Source organism: Penicillium soppii, assembly GCF_028829465.1.
Source record: "Penicillium soppii strain IBT 18220 chromosome Unknown utg000007l, whole genome shotgun sequence".
NCBI lineage: Eukaryota > Fungi > Ascomycota > Eurotiomycetes > Eurotiales > Aspergillaceae > Penicillium > Penicillium soppii.
This window is the reverse complement of record NW_026643237.1, coordinates 264,976-289,372: the sequence shown is the minus strand read 5'-3', so window position 1 is coordinate 289,372 and position 24,397 is coordinate 264,976. Positions and strand designations below refer to the sequence as shown.

Here is a 24,397-nt window from a genome sequence, read left to right as displayed (position 1 = left end):
ATGGGTATGCAAATGTTGTGGATGGCTGGGGAAATTCATCAAAGAGCATTACGCGACGAAGCAAGACCCAGGCATAAAAATCGAAATTGATCAGCAACCGAAGGAAGATCATGAGACAATCGAAGGCTCCATTGATTGTATAGTATACACTTGATGGGCCAAACCGGGAATCGATTTGCAATAATGATCTTGTGATCGATGCAAGGAATGCCCAGTGTTACTCTACAAATTCTTACGCCGAAAGGACACACAGTCCAAGCCCCCCAATGTTGAAATATCCTTTGCAAGAAGGTCTAAATTGATGTCCAATACACTATCACAAGAAAGAAAGATAACAAAGTGCGCAAGCCATCACCATAGATCCAGATCGGTGACTGATTTGCGACCTTGCTGAATTACAAAAAAGTAAATTCGAGACCCCAGTTCACTCACAGAGCAAAGGCAGCAACGACCAGCCCAAAGAGGCCAGCAGCGGAAGCACCGAGCGTGACATGCGGGGCGGCATTGGTGGTTTGCTGGGTGAAGCCAGACGAGCTGGTGGCAGTTCCATCTGAAGAGTCAGAGCTGCTGGAGCCGTTGGAGTCGCTCGAAGCTAGGAATCAATGTTAGAAGCTTTACGTTGCGATGGCGAAGGAGAGAAACATACACTCGGAGGAGTCAGTGCTTGTCGAGCTGGAGCCCGTCTGCGTGGCAGTGGCACCTGAGGTGGATGTTGGGTGGGTGGCCGTTGCACCACTGCCCCCCCAGAAATGGGAGTTGAGGCAAGACTGCTCGCAGTCGGCGTACCTCTGGGTGTCAGCAGGAGAGCCAGTGCCCTGGGGGCAGGCAGAGACACAGCTATTTGTGTCGTCGGCTTCGTTGTCGCTGGGGCAGGGAACATGGTAGCACTTGGCAGTACAGCAGGTGTCCCTCGCGTCACCTAGATTGAAATCTTAGGTTAGAAACAAGGCCAGGGATGAGATTGTAGAGGCAAATCTTACATTGCTTTGCGCACTCAACTTCGGGTGTGGTGGTAATGGTCGAGGAGCCCGCAGTGGTAGTGGTGTCTGCAATGGCGAGGGCCAGGACAGCCGAAAGGGCAAAGATGGTGAACTTCATGTTGAATAGTGATCTCAAGAAACTTTTCGATCAATGAGAGGAAAAAGTACTAGAATGTAGCGACAGTACGGAGTAGAGAGTGACAGATAGGTATAGAGGGGAGAGGCGATCAGTGAAGTATTAAATACAAGCCCAGGAAGCAAACGAATTGCGCCCTGGCATGTTGGAGTTCGTCTCAACCCAAATAGGGAGACGAAACAGTCATAGTGCGGGATCCCATTCGTGACGTCTCAGATTTACGAGGAGATTAAGGTCATTTTGGACTGACCAAGGAGATCTAGCCGATGCACAGAGATCACCTTGCTTCCCCAGAGAGAAGCGTACAGTAGATCACCCGCCCCTTAGAACGAAGGGAGTTGCTTTTGTCGCTAAATGAGACCCTGTGGGGAGTGGACCTGTCAAATTGGCGAATATTGATTGACCCCAGACATTAGCTTATGCAAGGGACCAATCTATTTTTTTGCTTTTTCAAGGGGTTTACTTTTTGTTAGGGGTTTACAAAGGTCTACTCCGTTGATAATAGTTTTGCCTTTGGTATGATTTTCGGAGAATTCTTCGGATCATATTCTATGTCACTAATAACATAACTACATATAGATAACTAGGTATGTAGTTAGGTGTAAGAGGTTACAATAACTATGTAAAATGGGTCAGATATGTTAATTTCCACTTTTAAACGCCTCTGAATTAGGTCGCCATAGCAGCAAAATTCACTACTTAACAGGATATCTCTCTTACCCTACCTTCCTTGCTAAGCTGCTAATTCTAACTTAAGAGTTCATCATGAATCTACTTCATCTTTTCTCGCTTCTTCTAGCTACTGCTAGGTCTGTGCAAGCCATTGTTGGTGGTGCAGAAGCAACCAAGGGTCATATCCCGTTTATTGTCGCCCTGGCGAGGACCAGCTTCTATTGTGCGGGAACGTTAGTTGGATCACAGCATGTGCTCACTGCGGCACACTGTGTCCATGGCATATCAATGTCAAGTATGAAGGTCCGACTGGACTCCCTGAGGCATGCTAGTGGCGGCACTCAGATTAGCATTTCCGCAATTGCCGTCCATTCACAATACAACGCTACCACACTTGAGAACGATGTGGCTGTGTTGACCTTGACAAAGTCCTATACCGGCATAGCCCCCGCTCAGCTACCCTCGAACGACCATACACCCGAGAAAGGAAGTAGCGTTAGGATTGCGGGTTGGGGTATGACTTCAGATGGAGGATCTTACACTGCTACACTGCGGACAACCAGTGAGAATATTGTTGGTTCCAAGGACTGTCATGCAGCATATAAGGGTGTTCTCACTGTCACGGAAGATGATATCTGTGCAGGTGTGACCGCAGGTGGCAAAGGTGCCTGTTCATTTGACGATGGTGGCCCTGTGATTGATTCAAATAATACCCTGATCGGGATTATCTCGAGGCGTAAGCGGTGTGCTCTACCAGGTTACCCCGATATTGATGCTCGTGTCGGTGCCTATCTTGACTGGATCTCCTCCCAAATGGCCTGAATGCTGTTAATTATCTTCACATAGAGGACAAGTCGGAAGATCCAGAATAACAAGGAGGTAGAATGCAAATGGAAAACTGTGTGATGACATTTCCACTGCGGATTATGCTATAAATAAGCTCGTGGTTTAAAGTGGGTAGGTTAAGCGCCTTTCTGGTGTTACTTGTGGTTAATTAAAGATACGTATGTACATGTATTCATAGATACGCCGTTGCCTGATCAGGATACCTTGAATGGAGAGAAATGATACGAGTTTCCTTCGATGAAAATGAGAGGAATTACACATACGTTCGGGACCTGTCAGAAAGCGTTCTAGCTTAGCAAGACTTCGGCAAGCCGTTCAAGCTCATGCCATTGTGGAAACTTTCCGGGTTGCAATCTAGAACAGAACCCAATTCCAAGCGGATGCCCATCGAAGACTGGAGAGGGGACCACAGAGCCGTCAAAAAAGCGTAAACTTTACGTAGGCTGAAAGTGGTTTGTGAGGTAGTCTAGCGGCTCTTGAAATCATCTTTCACTTGACTTGTTCTTCCTTTTTTTTGCGCAATTGCTATCGTTTCACAACAGACGAGTGATGAGTCTGCCTCTCGCATCTTATTAACTTTGTGTGCAGATAGTGACCTCACGATCGATTGTCTGCATTATTCGATGCCCGTCGCAACGAAGAAGTGGAGCTTCGACCGCACCTTAAATAGTATGCAGCACCACATGAAGTCCTGAACAGTGTCCTCTCACTCAACTCCCTGATATCGAGTACATCTTCATTTTCCACCTCTAATTAAGCAAATCAAACTGACGCAGTGGGATTTCGGTCGATGGGTTTGGTCAGTGTGGTATTATATGAAAGAGACTGGTTGGATGATATGCGGTCAAGCTTGATAAGCCGTCCTTTGAGGAGGCTGTTTAGGCCGACTTCAAAACACATTTCGCCATTCATCAGGCACTCGAGCGACAGCAGCAGCAACAGCATCAGCCTGAAGCGAGAGTTCCGCGAGTTTTCTCCTATATAACCAAAAAAGACGATCATGACTAGTGGGGAATTCATTTACCTCTCTTCGGTTTCCAAACAATATCTCATCTATCTGCGATGGGGTTGATCACGGAGCGTATTCTCCCGATACCTAAGATTTTCCGCGAAGCACTCATCAACATGTATTGTCCAGCTTCATTTGAGCCCGTGCAAGCTCCCACTTCACTGACCGTGACTGTCTTGCTCGGATCTATCTCAAGTGTCGGCGAGCAATCAACCATCCACCAACCGCAAACTTTACTTGCGAAACTTTAACCTCTGTCTTGATCAAATGATCGAGCTGAGTCTTCCCATCCATCACACGCTAAGGCCATAGGTGAAGCTTTCGCAATCATTCGCTGGTCTGCAAACGTTGATGGATACGACATTGAGTTTATGCTGGGAAGTGAAGGTGAAACAACATATACTCAGGAAGTTTCTCAATCCCTAGGCCTCACTAGAGAGAAAATAGCTCAATGTCTCCCCACACAAATATAGAAAGGATGGTGTCGGCCAAATTCAAGCGTCATATTACTAGAGCGCGGGGTCTTGAGTTCAACCTTAGCGATATGCGGCAAGAGAAATTTGGCTGGGAGAGATCGGACGATCTGATTTTACAACTGGCTATTGCATTCTTCGAGAATGATCCATACTACCCACGTCCGACAAATCTGGAAGGGTTAGACCGCGAGCTTTGGCCTGCGTTCAGTTCCGAATACCTTAATAAAGCAGCGAAAATGTTGTCAGCCCCAGGAAAGGATCCGAAGCTCACTGAATTTCCTCGAAAATTCATTCATGCTTATGTTTTGAGGAAGAATGAGAATATGATTGAACTCCACCGTTGATACTGGCTCAGAAAACATCTACTTTGCAGTATCATTAGCACTTCTTAATGAAATCCATGAATAGCTGCGAGTATTTTCAAGTCGATATTGAAGTCAGTGATTCTCCAATTAAAATTTGATGGAAAGTTCATATATTCTCATAAAACTTCGTGTCAAACATGGTGCATATGTACATGCACGGAGTAGTTATATAGGTGTTGTACTTGGAATGTACCTGACAGCCACTTGTGGCTAGTGCGCCCCTAACCCGGCCCCGATCCAGGCAATGAAGCTGTGAACTTCTTCTCCACTACCCCTCGAGCTCGACCTCAATTACCAAGGCAGTCTTCTTTGAAGTATATCATCCCCAAAGTTCATAAGAACTACATACTTGCCGCTTACCTACACCGCGTATCCGGATTCGACTCCCCCAGCCACACAACGGGAGCAATGGTCATTCGGCGATCTCGCTCATGAGCTCGATGGCTGAGGGCAGTGAGGGTTGGTCGCGCGAGGATGAGCTTGACCTAGGCCAGGAAAATGATCACCAGCAACCCGATCAACCCGACCAACCCGCCCTCGACCACACATTACCTTCCCCGCATGAATTGGTGGAAGAGGAATTGGACACGATAGACAATACAGAGGACAATGATTCTGAGCGAACGGTGGAACCCAAACATTCCTACCTCCTCGAAACACCCCCGCTGCGAAATACAAACTGGGCCGCGACCGGGAGCGTGGATGGGACAGGGTCAAATCCAGATGATTCCCCGTCCTTACATGTGAGTAGTACAATTGGCGCGCAACCAAGACCGCTATCTGATCGATTACAGGGCTCCGTTCCGTCTTCACTGAGCAGCAGCGCGCTCGCTTTCCGAAGCTCCCCCGGAATCAGTCCAAGTCCGGCCCGCCGGCCTTTTGATCTTCGCTTCCAGTCCCGCCTGTCTTCATCCCCGCAGAGTGTATCTCGAGCTGGCTCGCCATTCCTGGCGCATCTTCACTCCCGACAGTCCTCATTTACCAGTCAAGTTTCGCCGACACCAGAAACAGAAGCCGATCCGGTGCAGGGGCCTTGGGATGTGGTGCGATGGACAAAGCTGCGGAAGATCACTGGGCAGGCGTTTTCAGAAATCGGGAAGCGCAATTTCGGGCGGCCGACTTGCCTCGCAGTTTCCACGTCGATTGTGATAGGTACATCTAAAGGAATCATTTTGGTGTTCGATTATCAGCAGAGCCTGAAGACCATTATCGGAACAGGAACCCACGGTTTGTCAAATGCGGCTCACAAAAGATGGTCTGATGTACTAATGATATGTAGCTGTTGAATGCGGGGCTGTGAGCACTCTGGCGCTCTCTGCAGACCATTCTACGATTGCAGGGGGCCATGAGTCTGGTGACATCTTCACCTGGGAGATCTCCCGCTCAGCAAAGCCTTTTCTTCACATTCCGCCCATCCCGGCTAATCAAGTAGAAACTCGAGCGTCTGATGGCCATCTTTCAGGATCTACGGTCATCCACATAGGATTCCTCGGTACCAGACGCACCGCGCTTGTGTCGGCTGATACACGTGGCATGGCTTTTTCCCATCTGGCAACAAGAGGCATGGGCGCTGTGGGGCGAACGGTCAAGACGATCCGAATCCTGGGTCGATACCCTCAGACGACAGTGGAGACCAAACGGCGAAAGCCCAGCTCGGTCCTTGCTTTCTCGCCCCTACCTCTCGGCAATGTAGAACAATCCACTGATTCGTTGGGTCTGGTTGCCATGCTGACACCTTACCTTTTGGTCATTGTATCCACCACACCTGTGGCTCAAACACAGCACAAAGCTCCCCGACCAAAAGAAGTCCCGGCTCATAGCGCTATGACCGGTGCCCTGGCGTGGTTCCCAGCTATCCGGCTCAAGGGCAAAGACTCCCAGACTTCGAACACAAAGCTTGTTTACTGCTGGTCAAATGTATTGACTGTGCTGGAAGTCACGGAAGCTGAGTCGGACGAGCCTGCGGACAAAGAAAAGCCTCCCAGTCTTGCTTTCAGGGCACGCAGCAGGTGGAGGGCAGACGAAGCCATTGTGGCTGTTCAATGGCTGAGTCGCTCGGTGCTTGCGGTATTCACAATCACCCAGCAGCTTCTGATCATTGAAGATTATTCCATGCATGTGACCGACTCACTCGATCTTGCCAACAGACACATCTACCACACGGATTTGTTCTCGTCACAGCTCCATTCACTGGTTGAGCAGCTTGACGAGGAAGACGACTCAATGCATGGGGTAATAGCTGATGCGTTCCACATGAGTTTCCGGTCCTATAAAGGACGTTTATTCCTGCTTGGCTATAACGAGGCTTTGGTGGGCAATCTATCCAATTGGGCCGACCGACTGCTCGCTCTTATGGAGGCAGGCGATTTCATTGCAGCAATTCGACTAGCGACCTCATACTACACGGGCAATGCGGAGAAGCTGACGGTTGGGCTTCCCGAGGAGGATGATTTAAGACAACCAGTTGTCCAAGACAAGCTTCTTGAAATGATTTCCGCGTCCTTGAAGTATGCTTTTGGTCGCAATTCTGAAGCCAGCAATGGCCGGCTTGAGAATCAGCAACTAGAGGAACTAGCGGAAGTGTCCATCGCGGCCTGCATCCACATGTCTGACGAAGAGTTCCTCTGGGAGGAGGTTTTCAACTGGTACGAGGAGCAAGAATCTCCAGGAGTATTCCTCGATGCCCTTGAGCCCCGTATTGTTGATGGGACTCTGAGATCACTGCCTCCCACGGCAGTCAAAGCCTTGATAAACCATTTCATTGGAACCCATTCGGCTGGCCGCTTGGAGGAGATCATCTGCCTACTTGATACAACCACGATGGATATTGACCAGGTGACCACGCTGTGCAAGCAACATAACCTGTATGATGCTTTTATATATGTCTGGAACCGCTGTCTGATGGATTATGTCGGGCCATTGGAAGAGCTTATTGGCCTCATTCCATCTCAAACTGAACCTTTGGTAAATGGTGAGTATGCGATTGAGATGAGACGACAGAACAATGCGATGAAGATGTTTCCCTATCTTTCATTCATTTTGACCGGTCGCATCTATCCCACTGGGGACGATATGGTTGGGGCTGAAGCCTCGCGAGTGAAAACAGATGTGTACCAATACATGTTCTCAGGACGTGGCTCCAGTGCTTCTCGTGGGGACCCTGAAACAGATTCGTTCTCTGCACTTCGAGCGATGCTCAAGTTCGATTCATCTAGCTTCATGAGTATGCTCAACGAGGCCTTCGAAGACAGTTTCTTGAACGAACCCGACAGCGAAGATGTGCCCACTCCAGGCATGTCGATCAATCGACAATATCTGATTAGCATTTTGCTTCAAGTCATGTCCGACTCATTCTTCACGCCTTTCGACACCATTTACCTGGATATGTTTGTTGCGCGCAATCTGCCCAAATACCCCCAGTACATTCTCCTTTCCGGCACGACCCTTCATCAGGTTTTGGTTCGTATATGTCAATATCCCGAGCAGGAAATGGCAGAAGATTGCGAGCTGAGCGCAGAGTATTTGCTGTCTTTGTATCACCCTCCCGACATACAGAGCATGATCCCTCTCTTCAAGGAGGCGCGCTTTTTCCGCGTTTTGAAGTCGACTTACCGCTCCGAAAAACAGTACGCTGAGCTGGTCACGACTTACTTGGAAGATCCGAATGACCGTGAAGCTATCTTCACCTGCTTGCATGATTGTCTACGTGTTGGATCGGGGCTCGGCAAGAAGCAGAGAAGAGATGTTATTGGCATTGTTGAGAAACATGCTCGCGAGATCGCCGCAATCGATGTGACGCAGACGGCCCGGGCGATGCAAGAGTTGGCCGCGGAAACCCACTCCACCTTCTTGCGTGTTTTGGAAGAAGATCCTCAGAAGCAATACCAATACTTGCTGGTTTTGGTTGAGCCGCATGCCCAAACACCTGAAGGCCGATCCCCGCCGACTGTAGAGAACTGGATGATCGAGCGTTACGTGCAGCTTCTGTGCAAGTATAATCCTTCCCATGTGGCGGAATTCGTGGATGGCCTGCGAGTGGGCGATATCCACTTGGAAGAATTGCTGCCGTTCATCGAAGAGAGTGGAGCCATTGATGCTGCCGTTATTCTCCTCGCCCGACAGGGCCAAGTCCGCGAGGCCCTCGACCGTCTTGTCGCACATTTAAGTACCCTGGAGTCAGGGCTGGTAGGTATCCTCCAAAGTGTGCGCGACAGTCCCGACTCAGCCAGCACTGCCGAGGCAATCGAGGACCTAATTGAATCTCTCAAAAAGTACGCAGGTGTTGGAACTTGGCTCTGCCAGGGTCAAAGCAAGACGGCCAACCAGTCGCGTACGGGCAGCTCAAACGGCAAACGAAATTCGCCGGCGCTCGATCAGCCGCTCGCCTTCGACGAAACCCTCTGGCTTGATCACATCGAAGCCGTAGTCCGCATCGCTAGCAATGTCTTCGCGTTTATGCAGGGAAACACCCAAATTACCTCGCAACCTACCACCTCTCTCGGCGGCGAAAACGGTCGACTTACAACTTCCTTCCGAACCCTCGTCCAGCAAGTCTTCACCGCACTCCTAGCAAGTACGGTAAAATCCAACCAAACCACTACAGAGCGAACGGATATGTCATTCCTTCGCATCCTCCGCGCCTTCCTCACCAGAGCAGCAACCTGGTCCTCCTCACTCCTTGAGCTCCGCGCCGTCCTCGCATCTGTCTTCTCAGCATACTCCTACGAGAAATCTCTCCTAACCCTCGCAAATGGCATGCTCGACCGCGATCTCTTTGTTCACGTAGACGAAGTCACCCGACTCCGCCAACAAGGCTGGCGACCACGCGGGCACGTCTGCGAAATCTGTCATCTCCGAATCTGGGGTCCTAGCGTTGGTGACGCCCATTGGACCGCCTGGCAAGACCGCCAAGCATATTCACACTCGCGCCGCCTCACCCGCCGCACAGAGGATGGCTACAATCCCTCCGAGCGAGGGAAAGGCAAAGCCGCCGACGTAGGGAGTCATCCGTCTCGTTTGGATGCGCACGCCCAGCACCATCAGCATGAACATGAACATGACCTAGAACACGAGAATGAAACTGCAGTGTCTCGGCCGGTTGGACCGATTCCTCCAGAACCGGTGGTTGTGTTTTCATGCCGACACCTTTTCCATCGCAGATGCGTGCTGAAAGCCATCAGCTCGGGTGGACGACCTGAAACTGCGTTCCGGCGTGATAATTCTGAAATGTTCTGTCCAGCTTGTACATAGTTTACTTTTCCTGCGGTTGCAGCGATGATTATTTTGTTTGGGATTTTACATTTGCTTTTTTTTTGTCTGGGAATATCCCTGGTGCACAGCCAACTCCACTATTTTTCATGTGATGCTGTTTTGTAACCTCCTAGAGGAGAACATCTACATAGTCTTCAATTAATGCATGATAAGAACCTGAATCGTGAAACACTGCTGCGAAGGTGCATATTCACTGCTCCATACGGCGTACTGTAACCAATTCTCGCAATCAAAGACAATGTAGTTTCTATACATCATCAAGGTTATAATCCCTTGTGTTTCTTTTTACACCTCTTTTTACACCTCAATCTCTGTTATGCTTTAGTCAGGCATCTTCAGGCAGCAATCCTAGAAAAATTCAATCGAACCCCTGGCCGGTATGCACATTAGTACTCTGCTGTACATTGAATAATTAATTAGCCCAGTGGGCGATGAGTTCTTATGTCTTCCCGAAAAATCATATCCGTCTCGCCCCTTCAGCTCCTTGGGCATAGCTGACATGCGAGTACAGATTTCCAGTACCGTCGATGTCAATGCCCGTGAACATGAATACGTCGCCAGCAGGCATGATAACGCGGTTCTGCATGCTGCTCAACATGGCCGTCAGCTTCTGCGACAAGCTCCCAGCCGCTGCATCACCACTATAGCTAACTATAATTAAATTTCTTGTTAAAATGTGTTCTAGATCGATCATCTTTGGGCGAGATAATAACGTTACCTTGATGCATGCGCGATTTAAGATCATCTTCAGATCCAAAAATCGACCAGATCTTGTTCCTGGCTTGTCCAGTAACGAAACTTCCGAACCGGCCATTGGGATTATCCCACTTCACGTCGAGATGGCTCCCTCCACCCCCGTAGGATGGCAGAATGGTGTTTGCATGGTCCACGATAACATCCCAAACGCCAGCATTGCCCGGTGACAGAATCAGACGCACTTTGTACTTCATGTACAAGGTTGCCAAATATTGCTCAGTCCAGGTTTCATTAGTGAGCTTTCCCAGTGAGGATCGAGTTTCGTGCTGAAAGATTACCCACCGTTAGCTCAAAAGATGCATATATACCTGACCGTAATGAGACTTACCATCGTTCTGATCTCGGTGTCCGAGATAAGTGTGATGTAAGATCGCCGCTGAGCATCAATGCGTGTCACATTAGTTGGGTTGTCCAAGAGGTCGGACTCAATGCTGACAGTGACCCTAGAATGTCCTATCAATTCGTTCGTCAGTAGTGACACGGAAGGTTCATGAATTTGCTATACTATCTTACCTGCGGACCACTTCATTGCGTTATAGAAGCCTCTGAAATACCCTGTGCCCTCGATATCCTTCGGTTCGATTTTAAAATCGCCCCCATAAGTCCATGAGGGTGGACGTCCGGCGGTCGAAGGAGTCCACGATGATGATGCAGACCCTCTAAAATCTCCGCCCCCTTGTTGTTTGAAAATGAGGCTTGGATCAGCATAAAAGCTCTTTCCTATGACTTCACAAATAAATTGATCCATGATTAGATCCTTGCAGAATCCCATCACACCATCATGGGCACCTGTACGAGTCGTGTCGAAAAAGGTCTCGGGCAAGAGTCCTGCATGCGGATTCCGTTCAGGATCCACATCTCCTTCATTGCGTCCTGGCTTCTCTGTCTTGGTTCCGGGCAAGTAGTCGCGATAGGTCAACATGCAATAGTTTAATGTGCCATTAGTGAACTTTGTTCCATCTGGTTGCACATTACCGGGGGTCGTTGTCAGCTGAAACTTCTTGGGAATGAAGAAGCGTGGGGTCAGGTCAGGATTGGCTTGGGGGTAAATTTCCCGGATATCTGGCACTTGCTGCGAGATACCGTAGCCGAGCACAAAGGGGTTATCCGGGGTGACGGTACCCTGTGGTACTTTGAGACTACTCCGATTTAGTTGGAGGTGAGGATATATAGCTTATGAAGACACTTGGCTCACCCTGTAAAGTAATTGCGCACGAGATCCACGCAATCTTGCCCGAGTATCTCATTGGCGAGTTTGCCGTTCGGATCTCGAAACTCGAAAGAATGAGAGGCATCGAGTAGACAGAAGACTGAGGAGACCAAGTAGCAGCGACTGTCAATGACCTTTTTCAACTCTTCAACTGCCTTTGGGTGAAGCTTTGTCGAGTCATTGTTGTTTGCATGTGGTGTGATCAAGTCTGTAGATCTGTCAGCTATCTTCGATAATTGGTGAACAGTGCTTTGGGGTTGCTGACCCTCCATGACATTATTGATCTCTTTCCGCCCAATCTCAACAAGCCATGACACGGTCCAACCGTCGATAGTGGTGCGTCTGGGCATCATGTTACTCCATTCGGTGTAGGTACTGTTTGGCTTCGCAGCACCTTCAACGCACTCAAACTGGAAGCTGATTCGAGCAGTGTGAAAGTCGTTGGGTGATGGAACATCTGTGAAGCTGATTTTGGGGCAAGTGATATGACCCGAAATGCCACCTTCCATATTAGTTTCACCATGATCATTTCTGGTATGAATCTCGAGATCGTGATTGATGAGATATTTTGCTTGTGCGGCAGGTGCTAGACCTTCGATCTCAGTTGGAACAGGGAGGTCATCGTCATCAATCTTCTTGTCGTAGAGAAGCCTCAACTGTCTGTTGATTGCCTCCTCGGAAATCGAAAGAACGATATCAAACTCTGCAAGGGTTCCAGGAGTAACATGCATTTCGTAAAACTACGAAGTCGAGAAAGTATATCAGGGTCGAAAATTTGGAATGAACAATGATGTCTCTGGGGAAAAGGCATCTCATGGATTATAGAGCAGAGATAAATATAACGGCATGGCCTGGTTTAGTCGCATCGCTTATTTTCGACTGCTTCTCTTCACAAAGCCAAATGGATTATCCTATGGGCGCACTTTTACCCTCGTCATTCAGCTGACCTTGTTTTTGGTTTTTTGTTTTTGGTGAATAATGTAGTGATTTGAGGGTAGAAACTGATATCAAACCCCTAAGTCTTGTCACTTTCGCGCACAAGAAAAAAAAACAGGGACAGGGCAATCATTACCGAGCTACTCTTCCGAAGCCTCGCCGTGGATGAACTGTCCAAACTAACTAGAAGCTACTAAGAACTGGTGCGGACATAGCCAGGCGAACTCGGCTAATCCGACCTTAAATCGTACTAGAATGTGTTTAAAGAGATCAGGTGTGAACATGTTCAGCGAGTATGGTGGCGGAAGGAGCCTAGGCCAAGACAGTGTTGAGCTTCGCCACGTTGGGCTAACTCCACAACAGGGAGAATCCACAATCATGCAGTTCAAGCGTCCCTTCGGAAATAGTATTTCTAGTTCGTTGTAACCAATAAGGTGTGTAATACACATAATGAATCCCTCAGCACTATCGTGCATCACGCGGTAGAGTAATGCGAGTCGAGACTCTTGCACTCAAAAAACCACCGAAACTGGCCCGCAACACTTGTCAGCTCTGTCTGTGTCAATAACAAAGTCAACATATACGGTCAAAATTGCCGAACTGTAGTCTACCATGTCAAAAGCAAGGTGAGTGCTCTCTTTCTCGAATCAAGGTTTTAAGCTCGAGATCCTTCATCCTCCACTTCATAGTTGATCATCCTGTCTGATAATCACCATTAAGGATTTGATCAATTTGCTATTCCCAAGTCATCATGCTTTCACCCGAGAGGTTAACCAAGCCGGTCACCATCAACACCAACATCCCTAGTCCTCTAGCCCCCGAGGAGATCGCATGGTCAGACTCTAGCAAAGAGAAGACAGAAGTAAACCCACCGACCATCCAGCTCAAGGTGTGCTCTGAGCTTTTGCAGTATGCAACTGCCGTGCAGTATTTTGGTGGTAAAGGTCAGCTAGGGGTTGTACAGGATGGGAATGGACAACCTGTTATGTTCTCCATCGGGACTGACGACGTAGGTAAAAAATGAAACCTTTGCATAATGTGATTCTAACTTGTATCAGCAACTATATTGTCTGACTCATGTCAACGGCATCTCCGCAGGATGGAAGATGCACAATATCAGCCCAATCAAAACTAGGATTGTTGCATTTGACGTGTTCGTGGACTCATCCAAGAAGCTTCACATAGGAGCAGCTACCCTGGACAGCGATGGGATGACCACCGTCCATCACGCTTTGATTTGCCTTCCTCAAAAAGATACTCCCGACCGGAGCAAAGTCGCAGGCGAACTCGACTTGAGTGGTATGTCAAGCCTGAATGTATAATGTCTGTTCAGCAGTGCTTACCTGGTATAGTCATTCCGTGGACTACTATATCCGACAACCTTGGGCGGCGACAGGTCTCATATCTCACAATTGGGCCCCGCAAAGCCTCAGACAAGACCCAGTCCTCTATTTTGCTCACGGTGGGCACGTCAGCTACCCAGAATTTCACGGCCACTCATTATACAATCGACCCTACCCCAGGACTTCCAAATCCGTGGAAGCCATTTGAAATTCCTCGTGATGCAGGAGAAATCATGCAAATTCTTCCTGCGAAACTGAAGTCCGGCAATGGGGTTTTTGTTTTGTTCAAACAACATGGCTGTACCGATTGCTTCACCACAATCTTTGACCCTACCACCGGTGAACGGTCGCATGATCTGAGAACCCTTCTTTTGAAGAGCCTAGGAGAGCTGAGAGAAATCTGTGCAAACTCCAATCCTTGGGGGTAAGCTTCCTTTTATTCGAATATTGACACTGAATTACGTGTACTAATTGTCCTTTCACAGAATGACGGATCTAGTTGTAGCTGGAGAGAAAGGAGTTGGCTTTGTGAATTATGCAAATCCGACTGGTGCTCCCGTCTTGGTCGACGGGCTTCAAGATATTAGGTTCAAGCAGGTTGTTTGCTCAGAAGCTATGGACCAAACCAGCAATAATGTACAGACCAAATTGACGCTTTTTGCTGTCAGCGATGATGACGAGTTGTATTTTATTCAAGGTACTCGACAACTCAAAGGCAACCAAGTCAAGCTCTTCTCCTCTGGCCTTCCAATTCGGAGCAATGTCCAACGTATATCCTGCCAATACAATGCTACCACTGACACAAGCGAGTTGATCTTCGTGACAGGGGGTGGCAATGATGTCAAACATCTACTGCGCGACCCCCAGACCACTTGCTGGAGTGAAAATACAGTTCAATTCGCGTCTCCAACTGCCCTGCAACAATTCAAGGCATATGTCACGACTGTGAGCATCACCGAGTCTACTGGCAGAAGTGTTGGGAAGGACTTTCCGGCCAAGATCAAATCAGAATCTTCCATGGTTTTGGTCAACGACCGTTCATATGCCCTAAGCAAGAAAGCCACCAACATCCGAACCGACCACCACGGACAAATTGTCATTGTTTCAGCAGTTACCGACCAGCTCGATGGGCCTGTTTACGACCTTGAGATTGACAATTCCGGCGTCAGATTTTCGACCAAGATATACGCAGCTCAAAGAGTTATGGGAATTCTGAGCAACATCAAAGACGTCAAATCACTGGCGGCCGCGAAATCCAGTAGTGGAGAAGCCATTTTCTCTCAGGATGAGATAAGTTCAAAAAAGGCAGAGTTTGAAGCCTCAGCAAATCTATTGTCCAATTTTTCGACGATGCTTTCATCCGTTGATGAAGATACAAAGCAGATTGTGCCCATTGGATCAGGAAATTCAAGCGATATCGCTGTCTGTGTGGAAAAGACCGCCGACGGCGTGTGCACTGTGACAGATGAAGGATGGTTTGATAAAGCCGTGAGACTCGGCAAAGAATATATGGGCGATGCCCTTGAGTTTTTGCGAAGTATGGTCAAGAAGGTATTCAAATTCGCCTTCAAGATTGTCGGTAAAGTGGTGTCTTTCGTCATCAACATTGGGTCAAAAGTATTTTCGTTCGTTGTCAGTACTGTTGGGCCTCTAGTGAGAGCAGTAGGCAACTTCCTCCGCGATGTCTTGGGAGTAGACTTTGGACAGCTCTTTTCCTGGCTTGGTCTGTCATTTGATGTTAGCAAGACAAAGGCAATACAGAAGGTTCGAGTAAATCCTCGCCCAACGAGACCTCATATCTGACCGTATCTACAGGAACTGATTGAGATGGTGAATGGAATCGGTGATATGTCTATTCGCTTCACAAAGGTCAATCGGAGCACACTCGACCAAGGCCTCGACTCTATCAAAGCAAAGCTTGAGGCCTATATTGCCGATACCAGAAAGGCCCCTCAAGCAGCTAATGAGAATCCAAGATCTCTTCTTCGTGATTCTCCCCTCGCATGGCTCTTTGATAACCCAGTCATCAAATTCTTAATGAAATTCAACCCCCTGTCCATTATCTTGGAAGCGGCAGGTGAGGCGTTCGAGGAAGGAGAGCTCGGCGAAATGTTTCAATTTCCTTCTTTTGCTGCACTCAATGATATTCTGACCGATACGTTGCCTCGAATCCTCGAGTCGCAACTTGCTAACCTGGTTCGTCTTTTGGAGGACATGGCCGAGAAACTGCAACCAATGATAAAAGATCCATCCACCACTTTCTCGGTGCTCAAGGATCTTCTACAAAACGTGTTTTGGACGTTATTTGATGCTATTAAGCTCATGATTCAAGGTGTATGGGATATCATGGGAGGTATCATTGAGCAGGCCATGGAATTCTTCAAAGGCAAATGGAAGTTACCTCTCATCACCTCTCTGTTCGAGTGGTACGCGGAACAAGTGAGGCTCCCATACTCTCGTCGAATTGTTTCTTCACTGATGCGCTTCCTCTGCAGGACTTCTCATTGTTGAATGTCACCACATTTGTGGCAGCTCAGGTAATATATCTCATTTATGGCGATTCCACTTGGGACTCAATTGGCCGTCCTCAAGACATCACAAACAAACTACAGAACGTGGATTTGGACATGAAGCCTCTTCTAGGTCTTTCAAAGCAGCAATCAAATCAAAGCGTGCCCACGGTCGATGCTCTGGATGGCAAAGCTGTTTTCTCCAACAGCGTTACTTCCCCGAAGTACGAGATCACAAAGCGCAATCTAATGGTGAGCACAACTGAGAATGCTCCACCAGTCACTCTGAATCTGCTCCAGACAGCTGCAAAGAAGGATCACCATCACAGCTCTCTCTCTACAAACGCACAGGTATGTTCGGGTGTGAAAGGCTGAGATGATGCTCTAATACTGATATAACTCTCAGGATGCACTGAAGGCATATCATCATCGTCGAAAGTGGTGCACTACTTCTCTTGGGCTACTCAGAAGCGTGACAGTGCTGATGGAAGCTTACCATGGGACCACAGTAGCCCTCGCTTCTGGTGATGCTGGGCATCACACAAGTAGAGTTTTGCCGAATCTCATGCTTTTGACTTCTGTCAGTTCTTTTGCAGCTAGTCTTACACAGCTTGCCCTGTGGTTAGAGGCGCGCGAGCATTCTGACGAGGTGAAACAAGAATTGGATCATGATTTCGATTACATGGTCTGTCTATCCAATCAAAGGAAACTCAAGAATAGTGACATTGCTAACTGACGCTACAGCTTCCCGGTCACATTGCCAGCACTGTTTGCTCCGCCCTTGGTGCTGGATATCATTTCCTCGGCTGGTATCATCACAGCAAGGGCCTTCCAAAATCAGCAGTTGCTGCCCAATGTACAGGCAATATGCTACTCAGTGTCGGAGCTGCTAGCGATGTCGTCCTCGTGCATCTCATCCCCGAATGGAGTGATACTAGCAAAGGTGCCTCGATGCTCCGCATTGTAGATGTCATGGAACTCGTTGCAACCGGCTGTGGTGTTTTGACTACTGGCATGACCATGGTGAGCAGTCAAAATCCGGTCAAAGCTAAGGCTTTGGTCCAGCCGATCATGGCTGCTGGGGCTACTGATGGATTTCTTTCTGTCCTAACCCTGATTATGAGTAAGTCTTAGCCGTCATTTTGCGTACCATGCTAGTCACAAACATACTAACGGTACTTCCCAGATGCTATCGACCTCTCTCAAGACTAGGCCTTGCTCTAGCTTGGGTGTCTTATGCTATCTGCTCTTTGAAGCAGTATTGGAAGTCTGCTGGACAATGTAAATATGCAATGTTTACTTGTACTTGCTCTTCATACATCCTACCTACATTTGAAAGAATGTATCAAATACCCCGTGTAGTTGGACGAACCACCAGTCTTTATGGGAGCTTTCGATTGGGCTTGTTTTGTTAATACCAATTTGTTGAAGGTGCAATGGGCTACTAACATGCGGAGAAAATCCATCAATTCTGAATGAGATACTATCGCAAATGTGATTTCAAATACAAGACTACAGAATAACTAAACACTGAAGTCCGATAAATTATGCCCTGTAAATAGCGGGGGTGAAGCTAAAGTTACGGAAAGGGTGCATTGTAGAGCCTTCATCTCCGTACTCCGTACATTATTGGGCGAATACACAAACAAACTACCCTGGCCTATGCCGCATCATGGACAAATAAAATAGAACTATTCAAACCAAAAAGTCACTTTCCGACCTGTGATCACTTACGCTGTAGGTAATTCGAACCTTTATGTTCTAGCCAGGGTCCCCTGCCTACCGTCGCAGTTTCAGGACACGTAGTGGATTAGCCAGGTAAGTTGATCATGGCCATCTCGGTGTGATGTCTCACCCGTCTGTACTCCGCCTTCTCCGCTCAGCTCTTCAAGACACTTTCCGTGTGCAATATTTGTACCGCGGAGGATCATTCCTGCCCCTCCGGATTATCATTTAGTCTTGAGTGTTCACCGAAATGCGACATTGTACCTCGTAGAAAGGACAAAGTACACAATCACTATAATATTGTACAGCATTTTGGACTGTGTGATGAATAGTGGATCTTGAGGGTCTTGATCTGCGCTTGACCGAATATGAGCGGGTCAGGGTGGTAGGGGCGGGAGATAGCACATATTGAACAAAATAGCAGAAAAGAACAGTAATTGTTCGTGAATTGCGTGCGTCAATTGCTATCGTACGACAGAGGTTTAACTTTTTCTTCTGTAGCAGTTTTTTTTTTCTTATAGAAGGGAACCGGTTGTAAAGTACATGGCTGGCATGTACTCCCACATGTCATCTACAGTCAAGGGGTACTTCCGACCAAGTACCTTTGCACACAGAACCTTGGAATCAAGTCGGAAACGACACCCACTCCCCGAACTTGCCACTCTCTTTTGACGTCTCCCTTCCACGTCAAGTCAGATTCTTTTTTTCTTCTCGAAGTCTAGACGCATCAGCTGCCGAAGATTAACCCGACAACACTCATTTCTGGGGACAAAGAAAAAAATCAGACCCAAAGAAAGCTTGGCCGTGAGTCTTTCCAACGGCATCAGTAACCGTGACCTATCATTTGTCGATCGCTTTGCCACCTTGCCGCAATGTTTGCGGCAAGTAATGTGATTGGTGATTGTGTCACTGGACATGACCAGTGACATGGCTGGATCCCCCTTTTTCTCTATCTTTTTGACTCTTTTCCCGCTTTTCTCATTATCCAGCACCTACAGTACTGGCCAGTGAGAAGATGGTACCGATCCTTCGTTGGATCCGAAACAATCTCAAAAGTTTGATTTGGCGCTACTGTAGAGTTTTCCACTTTGTTGGTTATTTTGTACCGATTACCATGATAGGTGTGGCTGCATGTGTGCTTTTTTCATATTGTGGTGCATATATGCATCTGCATGGAGTTTTATAGTCATTCCACAGATCATTCCCCTATATACATGTCACGCTATAGTATCATTTACAATAAAACCCTGACTGATCAATATCGGGGCTGGACCGGTTCGATCGGCAAGATCAACTTATCTCAGCCCGAGAATTTCATGATTTACTGGTTCCGGGCTCCACAGCTTCAGCCAGTTGATATCAAATGTCAGCTTCAAGTTTCCAGACATGGAGGTTTCATGTACGGAGTACTTCCATGCCTCTGGGCGGTGGATAATATCTCATCCTGCTGGTACCTCCGTTTCAGACCCCACCGTTCTCCCCTTTACCGTTTCACACTCTCACATGGTCCCTGACGATCGGGTCTGGTGGATGTATCCATCCGCGTGGCCCTGGCGTGGCCCTGGTGCCTGATGATTTTTGATTCGTTCATAGGGTTCCTTTTTTATTCATTTAATTCTCTTCTTTTTTTCTTATTCAAAGCGTCTAAAGTGGAGAGGTCTCATGTATAAAATGATCCCGCCTCCCGCTTTTTGATTGTCAAGCCCTTCCTTCATTGTCTTGCATTGTCTCTGCATTATTACTTTCCTTTTTTGATCTTCGGATCTATTCTTTCTTTTTTAGTCCTGCTGGAGTATCTGTGATACTATTCAGGACCATAGTCTTTGACAGACTGTTTCCAATCCTTTTCTTTTACCAATCCTTTTGCAGATATCAACAATGCACGCTATTTCGACTATCCTGCCTGTTGTGGGCCTGTTCGGCTCTCTGGCCTCGGCCAAGTACAGCTTGCATGATGATTATAGCAGCAGCACCTTCTTTGACAAGTTCAACTTCTACACGGTATGTCTCCCATGAACAAACAACCTTACCTCCCATACTAATCCCACCAGGACACCGACCCAACCAACGGTTACGTGAACTATGTCAACCGTGATACGGCCCAAAGCAACGGTCTTATCAATGCCTCCTCCAGCAACGGAGTCTACATTGGCGTGGACCACAGCAACACAGCCAGCAAGCCTGGCCGTAACAGCGTGCGCCTCGAAAGCACAAACACCTACACGCATGGCCTTGTTATCCTCGACCTAGCCCACATGCCCGGCAGCGTCTGCGGCACCTGGCCGGCCTTCTGGATGCTGGGCTCCAACTGGCCCTCTAACGGCGAAATCGACATCATCGAAGGCGTGAACGACCAATCCCAAAACCAAATGACCCTCCACACTAGCGACGGATGCTCTATCGAAAACTCCGGATTCTCCGGCACCCTCGATACAAGCAACTGCTACGTCGACGCAAGTGGCCAGTCCGCTAACAGCGGCTGCGCAATCCAGAACAGCAACACCCAGTCCTACGGCAGCGGATTCAACAATGCCGGTGGTGGTGTCTACGCAACTGAATGGACCGGTGACGCAATCTCAGTCTGGTTCTTCCCCTCCAGTTCCATCCCATCCGACATTTCATCCGGAAGCCCAGATCCAACCGGCTGGGGTACCCCTGCTGCCAAGTTCGCCGGATCCTGCGACATCGACAGCCACTTCAACGATCTCCAGATCGTCTTCGACATCACCTTCTGCGGCGACTGGGCTGGCGCAGACAGTGTCTGGGGGGATCATCGTGCTCTAGCAAGGCCAGCACTTGCAACGACTACGTCCAGAACAACCCCTCCGCATTCAAGGATACATACTGGCAACTCAACTCATTGAAGGTGTACCAGGAGTCCAGCTCCGGCCTTGAAATCGACGTCGATCTGAACGTTGATCTCTCTGGAAAGAAGACTGCGAAGACTGCTCGGACTGATGCTTACCCTTACCTGCGTCCTGGACCCCGGCCTCATGGGAAGCACCGCCGTGGCAAAACCCATGGACACGGTCATGCCTAGATGGTATTGGCTATATATGTGAATTTTTTTTAACACAGCGATTTGTTTTGCATTTAGTGCGATTTGATGATTTACATACGGTGTATTTCCTTGGCCTGTGCTAGTCTACGGCGGGGATGAATGCATTTGATATGCTTATGCTTTATGCGTCATGTTTGGTCCGAGACCTTTTATATTTGTGAATAGCTTCGAAATGAAATGTATTTGCACAAATTGTGAATATTCGTAGAGAATGAAATTTGAGTAGAGTGGCGACCTCGGCAAGTTGAAATTCCACGGTTGGATACTTGACCGAGTCATCCATGGATCGCATCTCAGTTCCGTGGTTCAGTGTCAACTTTAATCTGAGCCTCTTTTTTTGTCCTTTTTCCTTCTTTTTCTTCCTTTCAATACAGACGGTTCGGCATTTCATTGTTCAGAATCCTGTTGCTCGGTGATATCATGTTGACGATTCGCGTATGACAGATCCGGCGATGACATCAAATTAATTCCAGTATGCTCTGCCGACAACTGTGCAGTTCGAGCTTCCTGGTCATCCATATCCCCGCAATTTGTGAAAGACAACAGCCAACGAGTCTGTGACGTGCTCTGCCTATTGAGAAGAACACTGGGTTGTCTCGAGACGATACCATGTTATCCAACGGCAACGGCCATGCTTCTGAATAAGGGACCCAACAATCAGGAGCCATATCTAGCCCAAGCGCTTGCTCGACTCTCATTTATACGTTAGCCTGTGGACCGGAGTTCCAAGGGTCTGGTGATTCTGTTTCGCCATGTAGATAGTCCTTGATGTTGATATGTACTCGTCCAAATAAGAATATAACTCTCAGTATCAGAGTCAGTCGCACTGTCCAAAGTCATACTACAAAATGCTACATTGGCCTTTACCACAGTTAACTCGAATGTGTTTTTTCGATTTGTTAGTTTGTGCAAGTTCTCAAAGATGATCAGAGTAATACTCCAAGTACGGCCTTCAAGCATATGCTAACCCTGCCCGCTTCATGTGCAAAATGATTACACGTGTCTGCATAAAACAGCAAAGCAATCTCTAGGCTAGGATCCTTTCCACTGAGTCTTTCCATACCATTGTCTGAGCCTGAACAATTGTTAGTCGCCTTTTTATTGAGATCGACGCCGGAGCCAAGGTGAAGGATGACACTTACAATGCTTTTTCCCACGCCTTTGACTCACTCCATCTCCGCTCTTTCTTATTAGATGGACCCAGGCTGGACGGCTTTAATACATCGAAGTTGCAAAGCAGCTCCTCAGAAACCGACATTGTCGCTCCCAAATTATCGAACTCTCCGCAGTACTTAAACAAGGCTTATTAGTAAAGGTCCGTGGCCAGGTTTATCCAGAAAGAAAATACTCACATTAGGCGCAGAGAAAACTGTAACCAAATTGCGCTCTCCAAAGAATTCATACCCACCCTCCACAACCATATGTGAGCGACAAACCAGATCCAAACTATATCGCTTCAAGAAGTTTGCAACAACCTTCCGTCCAAAGGTCCAGCTCACACCCCGATCATCGTTGGGACCCCAGTCTTTGATATTTGCCGGGTCACTCCATAGCAGGTCGGTGAGCAGGCCTTGACCGGGTATTTCAGTAGGGCGCACAATGTTTCGAATATCATTCATATCCGAGAGACTGGGAGAAAGACCGCCATGCACACAGAAGATCTTCTCCGCCACTACGGCGGCGATGGGCAGGCAATTAAAAACATCGGTGAAGGTCTTCCAGACCTTGATGCTGGATCTCCGCTTGCACTCATCGTGGAAGCCGTAGATACGGGAGATATTGGCGCATTCGTGGTTGCCGCGGAGTAAAAAGAAAGTTTCGGGGTATTTCAATTTGTAGCACAGAAGCAAGAGGATTGTTTCCAAGCTTTGTTTTCCTCTGTCGACGTAATCACCCAAAAAAAGATAATTAGAGGTAGAAGGGTCTCCAGACATTTCGAAAATCCGTAGAAGATCAGTGTATTGGCCATGGATGTCACCAACTATGTGTATTGGAGCGTTTAGTTCTAGGAGAACAGGTTGTGAAAGGAAGAGGTTGCGGGCAGCGGAGCAAATAGATAGGATTTCTGTGTTGTCCAGACAAAACTTCTTAGTCGGTTTTGAATGACCCATTTCAAGGAGTCGTGAAATCATATCATCTAGATCAACAGAGGCTCGTCGATTTAAGCCATCTCTGGAAGAATCATCCCAGATGATCGAATCAAGATTGAATTGGTTTTGCTTTCGCAGAATTGATTCATTTGGGATTTGTGGAGTGTCGGAGGGCAATGTGTTCGACAAGACGTCATCTGATGTGTGCACATCCAAGGGAGGCAGATCTGTGACAGCCTCATCTGATATGGGAGCAGGGTCCTCGGTTGGTGGGATTGACTTCTCATTAAGCGCAATTGAAGGATTCGCCAGACTTGTTGTGGAGGGTCGTCGGCTGTCGTTCTTGCTGGATCTGCGCAAATGATAACTTCCTCTCTTCAGAAAGTCGACAAATGAAGCTTTGCTGGTTGGACTGAGATTCAAATCACTTTCGTGAGTCGTGTTTTGCTGGGTGTTGTCAAATTCCATGTCGGGCGGCTGGGTGTCACTTGGCAGTTGGTTTAAAGATTCACTTGGAGGATGACGGTCGGTCTTTGTTTCTCCTGTGGCGGAGGATTCTGGGTCTGCTCTGTTTTCTAACTCAAATTTGCTTTTCTCTGCAATTAAAAAGGAATTTGAATTCCCGAGCGATGATCCAACGGCGGACATGGTTGCTGCGTAGGAGAACGATGAATCTAGACGACATCAAAACCAACCCCTATTATTCCAATAGCGTCATGATCTTAATTTGGGGCTGTGAACTTAGTGGACAAGAGCGGACATGGAGGAGCGGGGGATTCTTGGCAACTACGCAAGTGGTGCTGAGTGGTGCTTGATGCCTAATATTGCCTCGTACAACGTTGCATGTTCCTGAGGTCATCGGTAAGATGACCTCATGACTTTTCATTTTTTTTATATCTATTACTTGAGTAAAATTATCTCTAGATAGTATATGCTCAATAATGCCGATAATGCAATGTTGAGAGCAAATCGATCTGTATACGGGGTGAATCTGACGATAACAAGGACACG

At 47.8% G+C, this 24,397-nt stretch overlaps 7 protein-coding genes across 7 annotated transcripts; 4 read left to right on the top strand and 3 right to left on the bottom strand.

Annotated features, from left to right (window-relative positions):
- Positions 1 to 428: 428 nt before the first annotated feature.
- On the bottom strand, positions 429 to 1,098 carry N7529_009368 (uncharacterized protein; the record flags this gene model as incomplete). Its single annotated transcript, XM_057244895.1, has 3 exons — positions 429 to 592; positions 647 to 919; positions 981 to 1,098. The coding sequence occupies 3 exons, from the start codon at positions 1,096 to 1,098 to the stop codon at positions 429 to 431; spliced, it is 555 nt and encodes a 184-aa protein (XP_057093158.1).
- A 783-nt stretch (positions 1,099 to 1,881) lies between these two features.
- N7529_009367 (serine protease) lies at positions 1,882 to 2,610 on the top strand (the record flags this gene model as incomplete). The annotated part of the gene is made up of 1 exon (XM_057244894.1): positions 1,882 to 2,610. One exon carries the CDS (start codon positions 1,882 to 1,884, stop codon positions 2,608 to 2,610), a length of 729 nt encoding a protein of 242 aa, XP_057093157.1.
- A 2,314-nt stretch (positions 2,611 to 4,924) lies between these two features.
- Positions 4,925 to 9,734, top strand: N7529_009366 (CORVET complex membrane-binding subunit VPS8; the record flags this gene model as incomplete). The annotated part of the gene is made up of 2 exons (XM_057244893.1): positions 4,925 to 5,711; positions 5,764 to 9,734. 2 exons carry the CDS (start codon positions 4,925 to 4,927, stop codon positions 9,732 to 9,734), a joined length of 4,758 nt encoding a protein of 1,585 aa, XP_057093156.1.
- Positions 9,735 to 10,212: 478 nt separating this feature from the next.
- Positions 10,213 to 12,452, bottom strand: N7529_009365 (uncharacterized protein; the record flags this gene model as incomplete). Its single annotated transcript, XM_057244892.1, has 6 exons — positions 10,213 to 10,406; positions 10,474 to 10,777; positions 10,840 to 10,964; positions 11,025 to 11,650; positions 11,707 to 11,929; positions 11,987 to 12,452. The coding sequence occupies 6 exons, from the start codon at positions 12,450 to 12,452 to the stop codon at positions 10,213 to 10,215; spliced, it is 1,938 nt and encodes a 645-aa protein (XP_057093155.1).
- A 956-nt stretch (positions 12,453 to 13,408) lies between these two features.
- On the top strand, positions 13,409 to 17,722 carry N7529_009364 (uncharacterized protein; the record flags this gene model as incomplete). The annotated part of the gene is made up of 9 exons (XM_057244891.1): positions 13,409 to 13,666; positions 13,716 to 13,956; positions 14,010 to 14,424; positions 14,486 to 15,764; positions 15,816 to 16,439; positions 16,496 to 16,861; positions 16,917 to 17,195; positions 17,255 to 17,633; positions 17,697 to 17,722. 9 exons carry the CDS (start codon positions 13,409 to 13,411, stop codon positions 17,720 to 17,722), a joined length of 3,867 nt encoding a protein of 1,288 aa, XP_057093154.1.
- Positions 17,723 to 20,113: 2,391 nt separating this feature from the next.
- N7529_009363 (glycoside hydrolase family 16 protein) lies at positions 20,114 to 21,275 on the top strand (the record flags this gene model as incomplete). Its single annotated transcript, XM_057244890.1, has 3 exons — positions 20,114 to 20,236; positions 20,287 to 20,994; positions 21,024 to 21,275. The coding sequence occupies 3 exons, from the start codon at positions 20,114 to 20,116 to the stop codon at positions 21,273 to 21,275; spliced, it is 1,083 nt and encodes a 360-aa protein (XP_057093153.1).
- A 1,159-nt stretch (positions 21,276 to 22,434) lies between these two features.
- On the bottom strand, positions 22,435 to 24,034 carry N7529_009362 (uncharacterized protein; the record flags this gene model as incomplete). The annotated part of the gene is made up of 2 exons (XM_057244889.1): positions 22,435 to 22,587; positions 22,649 to 24,034. The coding sequence occupies 2 exons, from the start codon at positions 24,032 to 24,034 to the stop codon at positions 22,435 to 22,437; spliced, it is 1,539 nt and encodes a 512-aa protein (XP_057093152.1).
- Positions 24,035 to 24,397: the final 363 nt, after the last annotated feature.